At 37.6% G+C, this 20,522-nt stretch overlaps 1 protein-coding gene across 2 annotated transcripts; it reads right to left on the minus strand.

The window, feature by feature from the left end:
• Positions 1-16,563: 16,563 nt before the first annotated feature.
• On the minus strand, positions 16,564-20,212 carry LOC307154586 (uncharacterized protein). Of its 2 annotated transcripts, none has more exons than XM_079864584.1 (6): positions 20,156-20,209; positions 19,683-20,045; positions 18,853-18,900; positions 18,637-18,750; positions 18,489-18,529; positions 16,564-17,916 (listed from the first exon to the last, which is right to left on the minus strand). In XM_079864584.1, the coding sequence occupies exons 1-6, from the start codon at positions 20,202-20,204 to the stop codon at positions 17,659-17,661; spliced, it is 873 nt and encodes a 290-aa protein (XP_079720710.1). In that variant the 5' UTR covers positions 20,205-20,209; the 3' UTR covers positions 16,564-17,658. The 2 variants fall into 2 exon arrangements, with proteins under 2 accessions (XP_079720710.1, XP_079720711.1); XM_079864585.1 differs by having other exon boundaries at positions 16,949-17,916; positions 19,683-20,042; positions 20,156-20,212.
• Positions 20,213-20,522: the final 310 nt, after the last annotated feature.

Raw genomic sequence — 20,522 nt, forward strand, 5'->3', positions numbered from 1 at the left:
AAGTGAACTCGCTGTGTGTTATCCAGCTGATGTGGGCGTTCATGGATCGCCTCAGATTATTTGCGTTTGAATAGCGCGCGCTCTCCGTGGGCGGAGTCACATTAAAACTTAATGAGCTGACATGAGAACGACTGACATCTCTCTCTTTTCATACATATTACATAAACTGAGAATATATTTTTTATATAAAAATTACTTCATTTAAAAGAAGAGAATTCAAGCTTCATGCCTGTGTGTCTGTATGCCTGTTTGACTGAGTATTCGCTGAGTTACAGTTCATTTTCGGACGCGTTTCAGAATGGACTTCACTGACAGAGAGAAGGCAGAACTCGCATCATGTTTATTTTTCTTTATTTGGCAAAAAGCACAACACTTTGTTTTTATTGTGAGTATACACAAAAATAATACACACTTAACAGGATCGAGTGATGTAAAACAAGTATGTAAGATCAAAATCAACAGAGTATTTTTCGTCTCTGTTGCACTGATAAGGAAAAAAACGAGCCTATCGCGCCTCAGGGGGTTAAGCTCCTGATTATTGTGAAATGCCTCTGATGTTTGTGAAGATTCATTCATATTATACATGGCAAATAATATAGATTTTAATATAAATTCTTGCACTTAATATAAATTATTCACCCTAGTGAAGTGGTGATGAAAAATAGGTTGTTAACAAAGGTTTGTTATCTAAACATAATGCATTAACTGAACTGTATAATTGTATTATATACTAAATAAAATAGATACTCACACATGACATTGAGCTGAACAGCAGGAGAGATGTGAGTGTGTCCGTCTACAGCACAGCTATATCTGCCTGAATCCTTTCTTCTGACTGACTGCAGCAGGAGTTCATTGTTTCTGTCTCTTCTCTCAGTTAATGGCTGTGAGTTTCTGTACCAGATGAATGTTGCTCTGTCAGTCAGAGTGCAGCTGCTTTTACATCTCAGAGTGACTGAATCTCCCTCTGTCACTCTCTCAGGAGACTCCACCTGAAGATCTGAACACAACACACACATTATATCTAGTGCTGCTGTCATACACTGATTATTATTCAACATAATGCAAGAAGAAGAGATAAACCTCATCAAACTCACCTGTGACAGTAAGAGTCACTCCAGGATTGTGAAACCATTTTCCACCAGATTTATCGGTGATGAATCTGAAATAGTACATGTGTGAATCCTTCAGTGTCACATGACTCAGTCTGATGTTGCAGTTCTGCTGTTTATCTCCCAGATACTGAAGCCTCTGACTGTATTCAGGGTCCTTAGACAGATCTGGAGGCTCTTCATTATCTATTACCAGTGTTTTGCTCCAGAACACTTTCTTGATCTGATGTCCAGTAGGGTATGTATAAGTGCAGCTCATTATCACTGTTGAGTCCTTTAGTGCACAGATGTGTGAAGGACTGTAACTCACACTCAAATAATCCCACTGGCTACAGACCCCTGAAACACACAATAAAGGGATAGGTCATATAAAAACGATTGTTTCATAATTATTGAAAAATTATTATCGCATTTTCATTACAATCTTTTTTTCTCTCTTTTTTTTTTTTTTTGTAGAACACATGCTGACATTGCAAAAACATTAATATACTCATTATTGATGCACATATTTATATTGTACATTAATTCCAATCAGAATAATTTAAACATTTATCTATTTTATTATTCTTTTAAATTTTATCTCTGACTGCCTTTATGTTTTACTTTATTTGCATGATTTTTTTTTTTTTTTTTCACAAAAATTTGTGAAAGGGGTTTTAACAGGGTGCTGCCGGACTCATGATTTAAAAAAAAGAAAGACTTTGATGATTGACTAAAGAACATTAAAATATTCTCCATCAGGAGCGACTCACCGTGAATCATGAGCAGAAACACCAGAGGAAGAGGAGGAGCCATTATCAGTGATGTCACTACAAGAACAATAATACAGAATCACACAGTTGTTCCAAATCCTGGACGATCCTCAGCATTTTAGATGTCTCCTTAATCAAGCACACCTAATTCAGTTCATCAGCTCGTTATTAAAGGCTCCAAGGCCTTAGATGGGTTTGTCAGATAAGAGAGACATCAAAACTGTGCCGTATTGGGGGTCCTCAAAGACCAGGATTGGAACCACAGGTATAACACACAATGAGCATTATAAAAACAATTGTTAGCTTTAAAAACATTGGTAACACTTTACAATACGGGTGCACTAATAAGCATTAATTCATGCTTAACTAATGCACAGATAATCATGTGTTAATGTATGACTCATGAAGAACTAAACCAGCAACTAATAAATATTCTAAATGATGATTAATATATTAAGTAATATATGAATTGTTATTAATTAAATGTGTCATAATGTATTAATTCCTTAATAACTTATTTTATTAACAAAGTGTAAATTAATGCGTTAATTACCACAGTTGGTCAAAGTGTGGCGCGCTGGTGCGCAGCAAAAGGAGAATAATTTAAGGCGTTTTTCTTATAATACTTTTTGCAACAAACCAGCAATATTGTTGGTATTAACCCAAATTAAATAAAAGTAGCCGACTACACCACCTAGGTTGTTTTAATGGAAACCAGGACCCAAGTTCACCCAAGTCAATTACTCCTGAGGGCTGGACTGTATTGACACTCAACCAGTAGATTAAATTACAAAAGTATTTTATTAGCATAAAATCAGAATGATCTCAATGTAAATATAAAAACCATCAAAAAGGAATGCAGTCTTTAGCACAGTCTGGTATGATGTCCTTAATCAACGAATAAATGTCCTGGGTTGGTCCCACCGCACGTAGGTCTCCACCGCTCCAGACTGTAATGTACTGGAAAGAAATAAACAACTACCAGTATCTCCGGTCCAAGCAAATAAAAACTAACTACCACTCTCACTTGTGCACGCAAATACGCACACCATGCAATACACACTGCAACCCAAATAAAATCACACAACCGCAAAGGGAAAACAAGAGCTACGGATAGCAAGTTATACTGGCAATTAATTCTTAGTCTCTATTATGAATTAGATGCAAAATGGTCACAACAATATCCCACATAGCAACATTGTGTCGGCCCAGATCCGGCCCACATCTGGCACACGTGGAAAGATGATCTGGCCCACATGCAGCGTGGAATTACGGCACTTGGGTTATAATCACTGCATGTGGGCCAGATCATCTTTCCACGTGTGCCAGATGTGGGCCGGATCTGGGCCGACACAATGTTGCTATGTGGGATCCATCAGACGATCTTCAACTGGGGTTGTACTCACAATCTGACCGGGTAGTAATTCCCACTACCCAGTCTAGTCGATTTCCAGCGTTGTGCAAACCTCCGTCGCCGCCTCACCAACCGCTGTCTCTACTCGTCTCAGAACAGCACTCGTTGATTCGCTCGTCTCCAAACAGCAACCGCTGATACACTCAACTCCGAGCACACGCTGACTCACTCGTCTCCACAGCTGTGCAACGTGATTACTCTGCTTAGCCGCCGTCATGCTCACCACCCGCTGTTGCCTCGTGTCCGAACGATCGCTGACTCACTAGTCTCTAAACAGCTGTGCCGTGATTGCTCTGCGTCGCCGTCGTCACAATACTCCGACTCATTCGTTCCCGCACAGCCGTAAAATGTTCGGTTATCACTGCTCAGTGTTCCTTCTCAGACGCCAGCACCTGTTTACAACACTCAACCGGATGTCGACTTACACGTAAATGACGCAATCTAAACGACACACACCCTCGGTCTTTTTCTTCTTCTTCTTCTATGGGATTTTACGGCAGCCGGCATCCAAAAAAGTTGCTTTGCTGCCATCTATGGGACTAACATCTCAGCGTACTAGGCTATTCGGCTATAAAGCCCAGGGTCTAATAAAAATGTGAAAAAACAATGTTTACCCCTCCCGCTTGACCCTATTTCTAAAATACTTTTCAAAGACACTTCTTTTAAACCAAATTCACACAATTCTCTGATAAGATCTTGTCTTTGGAGGTCATAATTTCTACAATATGTGAGCGGATGCTCTCCTTTCCATGTTGCCCAATTATACAAATTAAGTTAGAGTTTCCCGCCGTAAATTTCCCTTTAAGTGTTGGGACACGTCATTTCCGATTGGCCATAAATAGCCTCTTTCAGCCTGTTGGGACACGCTGCTTCCTGTTGACTCGGGGGTTCCCTTTCATCGTCGGGTAAGTCTAGGTTGAAGGAAGTTACGGGTGCTGCGTGTGTGGGCATTTATCTTGAAAGGAGGTGTTTACAGCGTGTTTCAGAGATATACAGACCAGTTCGCGCGACGGAATCAAAGTGAAACTAAACCATCTGAAAGTGGTTCGTTCCGAGCGACTGGCTGATTTCATCGTCGGGTAAGCTTTTCCTGATTGGGTCGAGACATTGGGCATTTTTGTTGGTATTAACCATTGTGTTTCCCCTTTTAAGGTGGTTGAGATCTTTTGTGCAAATCTCTTGCTCTCTATTCAGAAGGCCTATTTAATGCGAGGAATCGCCGTTGTCCTACAGTTTATTTCTACCTTGCCTGTTCATCTTGATTAATAGTTATGGTTTGTGTCTTACGAGTGGAATGACGATGTTATAATTTGTTTTTGTTTTTTTGTTTTGGAACTATTTCTTTATTGTGCAAGCGTGTGTTTGTGTGTGTGGGTGTGCTTGAGTGAGTGATTTTCTTTTGCTAGACGCTGAGGGCTCCAGCCAGGAATCCTCCCTTTCGTTTTCTGCGGTCATCGGTGATGGTTTGAGCACAGGGTGTGGTGTGCAGTGAGACGCACGGATTTTGTGTGCAGTGGTGAGAGTTACTCCATAGTGTGTGCGTGGAGGTAGCCTACTACCTGTTCTTGAGTCCTCAGCCAAAGCTCTTGAATGTAGTGTTATTGTATGTTGATGTCATGGTGAGTGTTCGTTAAATGACCATGTTCCCTTCCTTGATCACATAAATGATCAGTTGGTGTGGCATGTCCTGTCTGGCACGCCCAGTTCATTTTAAATGAGATTTTATTGTTAATAAAGAATTATTGTGTATGATATTCATGTCTCTGTTCTTAATTAGTGTAAACAACTTGCGTGCTTTATAAAGCATAATTATTCTCTGTGTGATATCAGAGTGGCGTAGTCGGTTATTAAAAAGCTCTATTTCATTTTGGTAATTGGGCCTTTAGTGCCCAACATTACTAACCACTTCTATTTCTCCACCTCGCCACAATACACAGCAAAATCCCCAGTGTTAAATTAACACTGAAAAGTGTGAATTATATAAACTCTGAGCAGAGTGTTAAATGAACACTGGAGCAGTGTTAAAGTTAATGAGATAATTAAGTGATTAATTGAGAGATGATTGAGCATTATTGAAGACTCCTGATGTTAACTAGCAGAATCACTGAAGGAGAAAATCACACATTGTAAGTTACCATTATGGAGAATAGTGTTTGCTTTAGTTGGGCTCTTGACCATTATATGGTTACTTTAGACTTTGTTTGGCTGCTGTTAGTGAGTTATAGCAGCCAGATGAACAAAGAAAAAAAAAATTATCTGATGGTTATGTTATGACAATCATCATTTGAACTTGATTAGCTTCACTGAACTCATTGAGACCCTTATTTCTGACTTAGATTTATGTTGTTGATTACAGCATAACTGTGATTCTGCATATCTAGAATTTTAGATATAGTACGAAGGATTTCTTTTTTTTTTTTTAAAGAAAATATTTCTTTTAGGCACACACAGACATCAAGATTCAGTCTATGCATCTCAACAATGGTGAGGAGCAGAATATACAATTAGGAAAAGGAAATTACTAAGACAATTCAGTTAATAATTTATTCATACCGCAATGCATGATGGGAGCCATTAATGAGTTGTGATTGGTGGCAGCCACTGCAACATGCTTTATTATTGTCACCATTGTTGAGATTCACAGGCTGATTATTGATGTCTGTGTTTCTAAATAAATTCATTTAAAAGTCTTTTGATCAGACCAATGTTTATTAATTATTTTGGATTATATTAAAAAGCTGATAATCATATGCTGTGGAGTCACCGAGCTGCTGTACTTATCAAGTTAAACCAAATTACCTCAATAAGTTTCATTTTTCAGATCACAGCATGATTATGTCTAAACATAACCAACACCATCAGATCACATTAGATCTTTGTTCATCTGACTGTTATAAATCAACAACAGCAGACAAGCAAAATCTAAAGTAAACATATAATGGTCTAGAGCCCAACTAAAGCAAACACTATTCTCCATAATGGTAACTTACAATTTGAGATTTTCTCCTTCAGTGATTCTGCTTGTTAACATCAGGTGTCTTCAGTAATGTTCAATCATCACTAAATTAATCACTTAATTAGCTCATTAACTTTAACACTGCTTCAGTGTTCATTTAACACTCTGCTCAGAGTTTATATAATCCACACTCTCAGTGTTAATTTAACACTGGGGGATTTTGCTGTGTACATCAAAACATGTTGTACCGTCTCAGATTCCTGACATGAACACAGGCCACTCTGGTGTTTTCCTAAAATAAATAAAGTGCTGTTTAGCAACGTGTGACCTATCCTCATTCTGGAAAATACACAGCAAAATCCCCCAGTGTTAAATTAACACTGAGAGTGTTAAATTAACACTGAGAGTGTGGATTATATAAACTCTGAGCAGAGTGTTAAATGAACACTGAAGCAGTGTTAAAGTTAATGAGATAATTAAGTGATTAATTTAGTGATGATTGAACATTACTGAAGACACCTGATGTTAACAAGCAGAATCACTGAAGGAGAAAATCACAAATTGTAAGTTACCATTATGGAGAATAGTGTTTGCTTTAGTTGGGCTCTAGACCCTTATATGTTTACTTTAGATTTTGCTTGTCTGCTGTTATTGATTTATAACAGTCAGATGAACAAAGATCTAATGTGATCTGATGGTGCTGGTTATGTTTAGACATAATCATGCTGTGATCTGAAAAATGAAACTTATTGAGATAATTTGGTTTAACTTGATAAGTACAGCAGCTCGGTGACTCCACAGCATATGATTATCAGGTTTTTAATATAATCCAAAATAATTAATAAACTTTGGTCTGATCAAAAGACTTTTAAATGAATTTATTTAGAAACACAGACATCAATAATCAGCCTGTGAATCTCAACAATGGTAACAATAACTTTTCCTCTGGCTGCCACCAATCACAACTCATTAATGGCTCCCATCATGCATTGCGGTATGAATAAATTATTAACTGAATTGTCTTAGTAATTTCCTTTTCCTAATTGTATATTCTGCTCCTCACCATTGTTGAGATGCATAGACTGAATCTTGATGTCTGTGTGTGCCTAAAAGAAATATTTTCTTTAAAAAAAAAAAAAAGAAATCCTTCGTACTATATCTAAAATTCTAGATATGCAGAATCACAGTTATGCTGTAATCAACAACATAAATCTAAGTCAGAAATAAGGGTCTCAATGAGTTCAGTGAAGCTAATCAAGTTCAAATGATGATTGTCATAACATAACCATCAGATAATTTTTTTTTTCTTTGTTCATCTGGCTGCTATAACTCACTAACAGCAGCCAAACAAAGTCTAAAGTAACCATATAATGGTCAAGAGCCCAACTAAAGCAAACACTATTCTCCATAATGGTAACTTACAATGTGTGATTTTCTCCTTCAGTGATTCTGCTTGTTAACATCAGGTGTCTTCAATAATGCTCAATCATCTCTCAATTAATCACTTAATTAGCTCATTAACTTTAACACTGCTCCAGTGTTCATTTAACACTCTGCTCAGAGTTTATATAATTCACACTTTTCAGTGTTAATTTAACACTGGGGATTTTGCTGTGTAGAACCTGCTCTTTACGTTTCATTCCTTCTCTTTTAAAAACATTAACTGAATCATTTACCCTACTAGACAATGAAAATAGGTGCCTCCCTTTGTTTTCTTGTTCCCAGATCTGTTGCCATTTTAAAATTAGTTCCTGCCACACAATACTTTTACCCTCCCCCTTGGATAGGTTTATATTGACATCTATATTTTCCTTTTGAGCAGCTTCCTTGGCCAACTTATCAACCTTTTCATTTGTTACAATACCTACATGAGCTTGGACCCATATGAATGATATTTCTACCCCTCTCATTTTCACATATCTAATTGCCAAAAGAATATCATACACAAGGTCTTGCCGACTCTTTGATGATCCTTTCTCAATACTATTAATAGCTGACACAGAGTCACTACATATTAACATTTTTTGATTTTGAATCTGTTCAGTCCATTGTACTGCCATCAAGATTGCATATAATTCAACTGTAAATACACTTAGAAAATTTGATGTTCTCTTAAAAGCTTGGACATTCCACCTCTGAACAACAAAAGCTGCTCCTGTAGCACTCATTTCTTGATCCTTAGACCCATCAGTGAAAATTAATGTGTTCCTGATATATTTCTCTTATATGACGCTGAAACTCATGTACCAAATTTGACTCTGGATTTTCTAACTTAATCCCAAGTATCTCTAGGTCAGTCTTTGGAACCTCCATCTGCCATAAAGGAACTGATGGCCACAGTACTCCTGGATAAAAATTCGTATGTATATTCATTTCCTGTGCCAATGCCTCCCCTGTCCATCCAAAACTTGGAAGTCTTGCCACCTCTCTCTCCCAGCTTGGCTGAATTGCTATTTTAACTGGATGATCAATCCTTTGACCCATCAAGTTGATCCAATAATTAGCCTGCAGCTGCTTTCTTCGTAAAAAGAGTGGCATTTCTCCTATCTCTACCTGTAATGAACATACTGGAGAAGATCGCACAGCTCCTGTACATATTCTCAATGCCTTAGCTTGGACTATATCTAACTCAGCTAAAACTGATTTGGCTGCAGATCCATAAAACAAACACCCATATTCAATTCTTGCTCTGATTAAATATATATAAATTTGCTTCAAAGAACCTACATCTGCTCCCCATTCTGTTCCAGCCAGACATCTCATTAAATTCATTACCCTTTTACATTTCTCTATTACTTTTAAGACATGCTCCCTCCATGTAAGTCTAGTGTCAAAGACCACCCCAAGAAATTTAAAACTTTTAAACCTTTCCAAATTCCTACCATACAACTTCAATTGTATACTTTCATCAACTTTCTTCCTTGTAAAAAACATAACCTTAGTCTTCTCAATAGAAAATCTAAAACCCCATTTCCTTCCCCACTCCTCCACTATGGTTAGAGCTTCCTGTACCTTCTTCACAGTATACTTCACATTTCTCCCCTTTTTCCATATGCTACCATCATCTGCAAATAGTGACTTTCCAATTTCTGGCTGAACATTAGAAAAAACATCATTAATCATTATGTTGAACAATAATGGACTAATAACACTTGTGGTGTCCCATTTTCTACCAAACATCTTCTAGATGTTTCCATCCCTATTTTCACCTGATTAAAAGACCCTCTACCCATAACATGTCGTATGCTTTTTCCACATCTAAAAATACTGCCACAACAGTCTCTTTTTTTAACTGTGCTTTTCTTATTTCATCCTCAAGACATATAATAGAATCAATAGTGCTTCTCCCCTTTCTAAAACCACTCTGACAACTAGCCATCAAGCCCCCTTTCTTCCATAAAGTGCATTAACCTTTCATTCACCAATCTTTCCATTAACTTACCTAAGTGAGAAGTCAACGCTACCCACATAGCAACATTGTGACGGCCCAGATCCGGCCCACATCTGGCACACGTGGAAAGATGATCTGGCCCACATGCAGGATGGACTTACGGCACTTGGGTGGGCCACTCCTGTTTGCCAGATCTGGGCCACAAGCAGGCCATAGCAATGCCACATGTCAGCCAAGAGCAAAGAAATAAACCAGAACTGGAGGATTAAACAACTCCACAAATAGCATTACCAGCTTCACTTATTACCAACCAGACTGACTTTATTTCTGTCAGACGTCTACAGAAGTTTTATTGAGAATTAACAGAGGTTTAACTATAATGTGTTTCATTTAAAGTCACCATTACAGTGAATAGTGTTTCCATTAGTTGGGCTCTTAACTCTTATTATATATTTTGTCTTCTTTGGCTGTTGTGACAGTGTGTTTGTCAAACACATTTGCAGCAGCAAAGAAAGCTAAAGTAAGCTGAGATCAGGTGATGATGGTTACCTGTTGATGGTTTTATAATCATCATGAAATAACCTGTTTCACTGAGATAATTTGAATCTCACAATTGTGTTGTACCATTAATATATTGTCATCACAAACCCTGTGTTACTGCAGCGTGAGGTCCAGCAATATTATAACAATCAGTTAGAAGACTTTAACAAACATGAGCATGAAAAAAAATCCACGGTGACACACTTAGATATCAAAAATCAGCACATGAATCTCAACAAGGGTGACAATATTTTATTTTTTTTAGATTAATTCAGAACATCACTGAAAAGCTACTAAATGCCACAACAAAAACAACAGCAAAAAAATAAAAGCACATATTTAGAATTAAACAAATTAATAGGACAATTTAGCTGCATAATTTATTCATGTTGCAATGCATGCTGGGAGTTTTGTACAATGATGGTACCCAGCATGCATTGCAGCAAAGTACTTTTGATTCTCACCATTGTTGAGATTCATACGTTGATTATTGATGTCTGTGTTTGTGATCGAACAGTAATGATTCGTGCTCATGTTTGTTAAAGTCTTCTAACTGATTGTTATAATATTGCTGGACCTCACGTTGCAGTAACACAGGGTTTGTGATGAGAATATATTAATGGTACAACACAATTGTTAGATTCAAATTATCTCAGTGAAACAGGTTATTTCATGATGATTATAAAACCATCAACAGGTAACCATCATCACCTGATCTCATTTCACTTTAGCTTTCTTTGCTGCTGTAAATGTGTTTGACAAACACTCTGTCACAGCAGCCAAAGAAGACAATAGATATAATAAGAGTTAAGAGCCCAACTAATGGAAACACTATTCACTGTAATGGTGACTTCAAATGAAACACATTATAGTTAAAACTCTGTTAATTCTCAATAAAAACTTTTGTAGACGTCTGAAAGAAATAAAGTCAGTCTGGTTGGTAATAAGTGAAGCTGGTAATGCTGTTTGTGGAGTTGTTTAATCCTCCAGTTCTGGTTTATTTCTTTGCTCTTGGCTGAGATGTGGCATTGCTATGGCCTGCTTGTGGCCCAGATCTGGCAAACAGGAGTGGCCCACCCAAGTGCCGTAAGTCCATGCTGCATGTGGGCCAGATCATCTTTCCATGTGTGCCAGATGTGGGCCGGATCTGGGCCGACACAATGTTGCTATGTGGGATATATATTCTCAGATTATTTGTACCATTTGTAGTGTTGATTTATGTGTGTCTTATTTCTGTTGTAGCCACAGCAAGACGCCACAGTAAGATGAAGCACAAGCTAAACTTTACTCAGCTTTTGTCTCATCGCTGGACAGATCCACATCACAACTACTGATGAAAAATGAAACGCATCTTCAGAGTTTCCATTCTGCAGAAAGTAATAGATTATATTCATGTGACATAATTTAACAGTCAAAGTGTAATTAATTAACAAGTTTAGAGTAGTTTCTGTAATATTTTATACATTTTATCTGTGTATTAAAGGGTCCATGTGACAGATTTTTCTATTTTTTCCTTTTCAAATAAAACATTAAATGATAAAAAGGTATGAATATTCAGAATATTCATATATCAATATTCTGTTTCAAATCTGTGTTTTAAAGTGCATATCAAAACTGGCCAAGTCACGTGATTTCAGCAAACGAGGCTCCGTTACGTCATACAATGTCAAATGAAATTCTGATAATTTGGCGCTAAAACAGTGGTTCTCAATTTTTTTTGGTTTTGCCCCCTTTAATCCTTAAAAAAAAAAAAAATCTTGTGCACCCACCTCAGACAACCATATAATTTCACAAAAAAATTATGAAGATTGAAAGATTTGCAGCTAAAAAACCTGCAACGAGAAACACCTGCAATAGTTTCAATGTCACCGTGTCTGCATGTGACGCGAGCAGCGAAACACAACTGAAGACAATAGAAACCATCGGCACTGGATCCGGCGGGACAAGACAAATCCCAGACAAGAAGCTGATGCTTCTAGTTTTGACATTGATCTTTCTGACCCCTCCTCATCCCCTCTCCTGACTGAAAATCCTGTGGGTTTATTCAGTAATGTGTAAAATGATGACATGTCTAAGATACAAATAAGATATAAACCAAAACTTAAGTATATAAGCTATTAGACAGTGTTGTATAAAACATTGATATTTTACTTTTTTTTTCATTAACTTTCGTAGACATTGTCTGGTTTTAAGCATTCGTTTCTCTTCTGGAATTTATGTATGTTTGAGTACCTGGCGTAAGCAAGACACACACAGTAAGACAAATGGTTAAGAACCTTTAACTCTTTAGGTATGGAAGATAATTTAGCCAAGGAGGGTTAGAGGGGTCATTCTATTCGAACGGCGTAGCTGCTGTGATTTTGTGACTAAGCCTCTTGCAAGAGAATAAATATCTTTTAAAATACAATTTGATTCTTGGTGTCTCTTATGCAGTGATGATGATTGTTTAATTATTGTTTTTGCCACAACAGCAGTTACTGCTTCTCAAAACTATACCTGAGACAAAAGTGAATGATTTCTGTGTTATATTCAATAACTAAAATACCATCTCAAGGTAGGTTTTTTTTTTTTTTTTTTTTTTTTTGCATTCTAACAGTTTTCTGCTCTATATTAAAGGGGACCTATTATGCAAAATTCACTTTTATAAGATTGATAAACTTTATTAATCCACAGGGGGAAATTTACATGTCACATGTCTCAGCAGCACAACAATAAAATGACTAAATAGAACTTAAACAACATTCATAACAGCAACACAACTTATTCTCCAGTATCAATTTTTGATTACAGCATTCCCAGTCAACATGTTGATCTCACAGTGATCTCTCCATATGACCACAATGTGAGTTCACAGTGAGCTAAAAGTGTAACCGCACTGTGCACTCACTGTGTGCTCATATTATGGACACGATGTGAGTCACCCCAGCTAGAAATGTAATTGGACATGGATGGACACAAATTGTAAGTTACCATTAAGGTGATGGGTGTTTGCTTTAGTTGGGCTCTAGACCATTATATGTTTACTTTAATATTTACTGTTGTTTGACTGCTGTTATTGATTTATAACAGTTAAATGAACAAAGTAAAATATTATCTTATAGTGTTGGTTATGTTTTGACATAATCATGCTGTGATCTGAAAAAGGAGACTTATTGAGATAGTTTGATTTAACTTGTTAGCTGCAGTATAGTGATTCTTCAGCCTATGATTATCAGTACTTTACTTATAATTCAAAATATTTTATAAACATTGTTCTGAGCAAGAGACATTCAGATAACTTCATTTAAAACACAGAGATCAATAATCAGCCTGTGAATCTCAACAATGGTGACAATAATAAAGCATGTTGCAGTGGCTGCCACCAATCACAACTCATTAATGGCTCCCATCATGCATTGCGGTATGAATAAATTATGATCTGAATTGTCTATGTAATTTACTTTTCCTATTTGAATATTCTGCTCCTCACCATTGTTGAGATGCATAGACTGAATCTTGACATCTGTGTGTGCCTAAAAGAATGATTTTTTTTAAACAACTTTTAAGAAATCCTTTATATTATATCAAAAATTCTGGGCATTTATGCAGATTCCCTTACCAACAACATAAATCGAAGTCAGAAAGAAGGATTTTAATGAGTTCAGTGATCAAGCTCAAATGATGATTCAAACAAAATCTAAAGTTAATAATATATGGGTCTAGAGTCCAACTAAAGCAACCATTGATCGTCATAACGGTAACTTACAATTTGTGATTTTCTCCTTCAGTGATTCTGCTTGTTATCATCAGGTGTCTTCAATAATGTTCAATCATCACTAAATTAATCACTTAATTATCTCATTAACTTAAACACTCTTGAGTGTGGACTCATACACTCCCAGGAGTGTTAATTTAACACTGGAGTTTTTGCTGTGTACAAAGAGCCGTAGTTCACTGACAAGCTGAGCCATATCGCATTAATTATTGCTGCCGATACGTCCGCGATATTAATGCGATATGGCTCAGCTTGTCAGTTAACTACGGCTCTTTGTAGTAAATGCCGCTCCATCTGAAAGCAGGTGATGGCGATTTACTACTAATCAAGGAACCGGCTTTACTGACGAGATGCGCATAGCAATATCGCGATTTAAATCGCCCAACCCTAGTCAAGACCAAAGAGCCCAACTACAGCAAACACTGACCTCTACAATGGTGACCAAACCAAACTCTTCAAACAAACTTCAACATGTAAACCTCTTAAACATAATTTCTAAACATCGAAACTTCCCGCTATAACTGTCTAAGAATGTTAGGGGGGATAATGTTCTATCAATGTCATCACTAAACATGTTTGAAATGTTTATAGAGAGTGTTATCCTACCTTTTAGGAGAACATTCTGGTTACAAAAATAAAATTAGCTACAGAAAATATTACAAGAACATAACATAATGCTCTCAAACCATTCATAGAACAATAACAATTTCTAGCTGGGATGAGCTCATATTGTGGTCATAGTTTGAGCACACAGTGAGAGTGCTGTGAGGTTACACTTTTAGAACACTGTGAACTCAGATTGCAGACGTTGTGACCACATGGTGACATCACTGTGAGATCATAGTGTTGACTGGGTTATGCATATAAAGCATTATGATTACAACCAAATAATCCTAGAATATAGTCTCTCATCTTGTATAATGCTGGTGGTACAATCTAATTGCGTTTGTAAAAAAACATACTTCCTAAAACGCTCCTTGTAACAGCGGGGATGAATTAATCTTGAGCTGTGAGTACTCACAAGAGCTCAAACTGTTTCATTAAGGGGATGACAATCATGATTCATCATAAAAATTATTCTTCTCTAAGGTGGGTAACACAATCCCTACAACAGAACCTGCCTTCTTTATAAGATTATTTATTCTTCTCCTTTTCCAACAGTCCCCCTCCCCAACATGTGACAGAGTACAAGATCACAGATGAGACTACAGAGTCATAGAAGGTCTTAAGTAGTACATGACAAACCCCAAAGGATCTCAGTCGCCTTAACAAATGAATATGACTTTAACCCTTCTTATAGTCTTGCATCGTATTTTCAGACCAGTTGAGCTTGTTGTTCAAATATACACCCAGATACTTGTAAGTTCTTACAATCTCTCATATAAGGTGTTTGAACACAGATGTGTGTCCACAGTGTGTGTAAAAAACAGCCTAATGGTAAAAATCAACCCCACACTTTGTTATAATCCCCACATATCATTATCAATCTCTCAGAACAAGCTGTTTCAGATTTCCCTCTACTCCTACATAAGACTAGGGAAACTCGCCCAGGACACTGGTGACGACCTGCACTAGATCCCGCCCTGAGTGAAAAGCAGCAGTCCCACATTATAACTGTAAACTAAACCATACCTGCAACTAACCATCTCCATGCAGCATGATCTGGCTACATCCTAATACAGTTCACACACAAGCACCTTTACAACAGTTTATAGATTAACACGACAGTACAGGCTAGTCGATGAGATGAAGAAACATAACTCCACAACAACTAAGTTACATAAATGTATCCACTAACCATTGAGAAACGTCCATGTAGAGTCTAACAGTTGCAGCCTCTTCCTGAGTCTCTCCATCTGTGTCTGACTCTGGCACAACCATGTAAGGCTGCACTCGCTACTGGGTATTATTGACATTTTGCCTGAAAGAAATTTGTCAGTTATGTAGTTCCCACAGTATCCGAAGCTCATGTAAAGGATTGGTCCTCGTCTGAACGGGGGCGGGGAGCAGCAGCTCATTTGCATTTAAAGACAACCTATAATAAAAAAATCTGGGTGGTATTTTGAGCTGAAATTTCACTGACACATTCTGAGGAAACCAGAGATTTATATTAAAAATGGGCATAATAGGTAAACTTTAAAGGTGCATTGTGTAATATTTAGGAGGATCTGTTGACAGAAATGCAATATCATATACATAACTATGTTTTCAGTGGTGTATAAAGCCTTACATAATGAACCGTTATATTTTTATTACCTTAGAATGAGCCATTTCTATCTACACACACCGCGGGTCTTTTTACATTGAAATAGACATTTTGCGCCGACATGTTCCTACAGTGGCCCTATATGGACAAACTGCTACAGAGCGTTTAGTCAATATGTTGTTCTTCGTGCAAAAAAGCTAGCTAAGATCAGCAAATTAAACACTGACACAATGATGAACAAGTAGCAATAATATATCGATTTACTGAATAATTAAGTAAACACAATTTCTTAATGAATCTTTGTTAAGAAACCTTAAATGGCTACTCTCTACTGTCTCAGAAGACGACATATTTTCCTGTTGGCCACCTTAACTCATGTTGGTTGCAATTTGCAACCTCGCCACTAGATGCCGCTAAAAATTACACAGTACACCTTTAAAAGTACAATATGTAAGATTTTTTAATTAAGATATCCGAAAAAAACACTGGCACAGATATATGCATTTGTTCAGTTGTGTACTTATAATATCCTAAATGTTTCCAAGAATTTGTAAATCCAGAGAAATTCACAATTTTAAATACTGCCCGTCGCTTGTCGCCTGTCAATGACGTAATATTCCTGGTTTCCGCTTGTACTGCCATAGTAACCATGGCGACAGATGTGGACAACTGCATAACGTCTAGCAACACGCTGTTGTTGTTTTGTTCAAACATTATGGACCATGGCAAGCAGACTTTGGGACAAAAGGAGAAATACAATATCGGTGTGCCGTTTTCGAGATGACGAGAGCTTCGCGACACACTTCTATTTGAGACGCAAACTCTAGAATGTGCTTTATTAGACAGGTGAGCAAATGTACATAAAAACAAATCAATGTTATATAGATCAACATGATGAAATGTTAGAATATGATCAGTATGATTAATGTTGATCTATCTTACTGCTAGTCTCATTCAGCCAACCAACTAACACACAGAATAACATTATAACTTTCAACACACTCAAATGCTTTAGTGTGATAGTGTAACTGTTAGACCAAGTGAAACAGCGCTGCATTACCTCACAAGTTTAATTTGTCTACTGACCTGTGTGAGTAGTAATTCAGAAATTGCAGGTAGTTCGGTTCAATGAAATGTCCTCATTCCTTTATATCCCCAGGACTCTCATTAGCAATCGAGCCCTACTTCATACCACAGTCATGTTAAAAACATCAATGTATTCACTCATCCATAAACATTTCCCAATAGACATTATTAGATCCATCGGCATGACGACAAGTTCCATGATTCCACGCTCATTCACTGCGTCATCAATCTACGCCTTTGTTATTGTTTAGAAGAGGTTAGCGACTCCTAGCGGCAAAAAACTACATATTGTACCTTTAACAAAAGGCTGTATCAATTCATTCAGTGAACTTAATATTTTTTTTTTTATTTAGTGAAAACAACAAAAAAACGTGTGGTGCTGACAGAGGTTGGATTATCGTAGCTGTCAGAGGAATCTAGGGTTTTGATGAGGCTGTTGATGAGGATTCAGTGATCAATAGTGTGATAGATCGCCTCTTCTTGAGCAGAATCTGCTGTTAAACTCTGATACACGTGACTCCGTCTACTGGCGTTCAGTTCTGTGTAGATCTGATCTTGTGTTTGTGCTGAAACAACATCTGTGTAGTAGGAGTCTGTGTCGGCCACTTCTGTGTTTGTGTAATCCAGGTTTATGGGTCTGTAAAATTCCTCTTTATCACGTTGAGCTTTGGATGAGTCTGGAAGCATTATTCTCTGGTAGTCATCCTATAGAAAATAAATAAATATAACATAAATTATAAGCAGATAACGGTTAATATATAATATAAACTGCCTTCTTAAGAGTCTATGGTTGGATCATTATCACAGTGATTATTCACAGTTTCTAGCATTTTATGTTTGGCAACAGTTCTTCTAACCCTAACTGATGGAGTGTGTGGTTTTCATTACTTAAACAACCATGCAGGAAGACACATAATGGCCATATTCCAGGATTACAATGTCAAGATTCATGAAGCTCATATTGTGAAGGAATGGTTTGGAGGATCATGAAGAATCATTTTCACACATCAATCTGCTCCTCTGAGTCCAGAGTTTAAATTCACTGAAAGTCTTTAGGATGAGCTGGAGGAGACTTTACAGAGAGCTGGACTCTTGCATTGACAATACAAGATCCTGACCAAAAACATCACACAGTTATTTCCATCCAGAGATGAATCTTGATATTGTCATCCTGGAATATGGCCATGATGTGTATAATAATAGTGTCTCAATGATTCTAAAATAACACTGATGTTAAAACAACATTATTAATTATGAATGAGATTTGCTGTCGTCACCTGAACTGGGTTTGATATTGTCCTTCGGTGAGGAGCAGAACCTGATAAGAACATAACGATTTAATTATCGATTTATTGAACTCTCTCAGAACTTGAACAGAAGATGTTTTGAAGAAAAAGACATGTTCTGTTAGTGCTGTAGTCTCACCTGAGTTACTGCGACTGCTGTGTTTCAGGACTTGAAACAGACCAAACAGAAACACGAAAAGCAGAGCGCAAACACACATCAAAGCCACCATCATCATGAACCTGGAGTAAGACTCTGTTGATGCAAACCCACAATGAGTTGACTGAAAAAAGCAAAACCACATGTGTGTGTGTGTGTGTGTGTGTGTGCGTGTGTGTGTGTGTTTCGTAACCTCACCGCCAGGTTCTTCCGGGAACAGGTCTGTGGTTTGTTCTTGTGGATCCTCTGCAGAGAAAACAAAAGTGAAAGGACTATAGTTCATCATCTGATAGTTCATCATCTGTATCGAAACCTCAGCTGGCATTCATTCACCACACATTTGAGTGAATTCAGGTCTCACAGTGACTCATTATGAGACGTGTAAGAGGAAGACGACGCTGTATCACATCCCATCTGAAACCAGTCTGAGTCTCAGTGGCACCTCAGAAATCCCTGTAACTGTTGAACGGTCGTGTTTCTCAGTGCAAATGATGCCGAACAGATCGAGATCGCATTAATAATCGATCGGGTTAATGACAAATATACAATAAATGGATGTTTTTTTTTTGTCATCAAGATATTAGGTGTCACAGTCTGTGTGACGAATTGTCCTCATGGCTCAATTTACATGAGCTCTTAAAAACCACAGGCACAGTGAAAAAAGAGCTTTTTAAAATAGTTTTAAAACTATTTTTTCCACAACAGTTAGACAAATGAAGATGTTTAAGTCAAGTCAAGTTGCCTTCATTTATATAGCAACAATATAGATTGTTTCAAAGCAGCTTTACAGTGATAACAGGAGATTACAGTAACAGAGATTCTTTGGCTTTACAGCAGCTCTAGAATAAAGTTATTGTCCAGCTAAAGTTAGTTTTGATTGATTCACTTCCGTTGCAAAGATCATTAGTTATTAACTTAGGGGCCGCTAATATGACACCGTTCTAACAGAAAACCCAACTCATCACATCAACTGCTCGTATTAAGGATATTCATTAGGACGGATAGTCTTCAGCTGTTGTGAATCTCACCTTTGCTGACTGTTATCCAGATCTCAGAGGTAAAGTCAGGCAGGAGATCGACATCTACACCACACCAGTACTTCCCCGAGTCTTCTGGAGCCAGTCTAGAGACGAGAGCCGTGAGAACATGAGCGCTGGTGTCGTCCAGAAGAGCCAGTCTCCCTCGATCAGACCTCGTGTCTTGATGGGTCGTGTGAACACACTGAGGATCTCTCAGAGAAAACCATCCGCTCATCTGACAGAAGAACTTGCTGTTATTCTCGTATGTTTCAGGGTATCTGCAGGAGACTGAGATGTTGCTTCCCACAGATCCATTGACGGTAAGAGCCAGTGAGTTATTCATCAGCCACAGCGCTGACAGAACAAGCACTGCTGACAGAGGCAGATTCAGAGTTATTAGGCTGAATTGTGGTGTTTATCAATGACACTGAAGAGTAAAAAGTGCAATTCTTACTGATTTAGTGTTAGGACAGATATCATACCTGAGAAACTGATGGAGGAGACGGTTCTCATGACTGTCCACTTGAACATCGACTCCCACTACCTGTTCTCACACTACATACTAGATAGATATTGTGTGTGTGTGTGTGTGTGTGTGTGTGTTTATAGAGTTACACTTCCCTAATGCACTTGGATAAACACAAACACAGTGTCAGAAGTATGATCTGAAAAACAGCTCCCTCTTCAGGACAGTGGAGGTAAAGTCTGGACATCCTCAATGTTACACCATCCATCCATCATAGTGGTGCCTGATTCTTTTATATAAGGGAATGCAATTACATGTTAATGCCCCATCCATCCATCCATCCACATTTTCATCCATCCATCCATCCATCCATCCATCCACAT

The sequence above is a fragment of the Squalius cephalus genome, assembly GCF_949319135.1.
Source record: "Squalius cephalus genome assembly, chromosome: 2".
Taxonomy (NCBI): Eukaryota; Metazoa; Chordata; class Actinopteri; order Cypriniformes; family Leuciscidae; genus Squalius; species Squalius cephalus.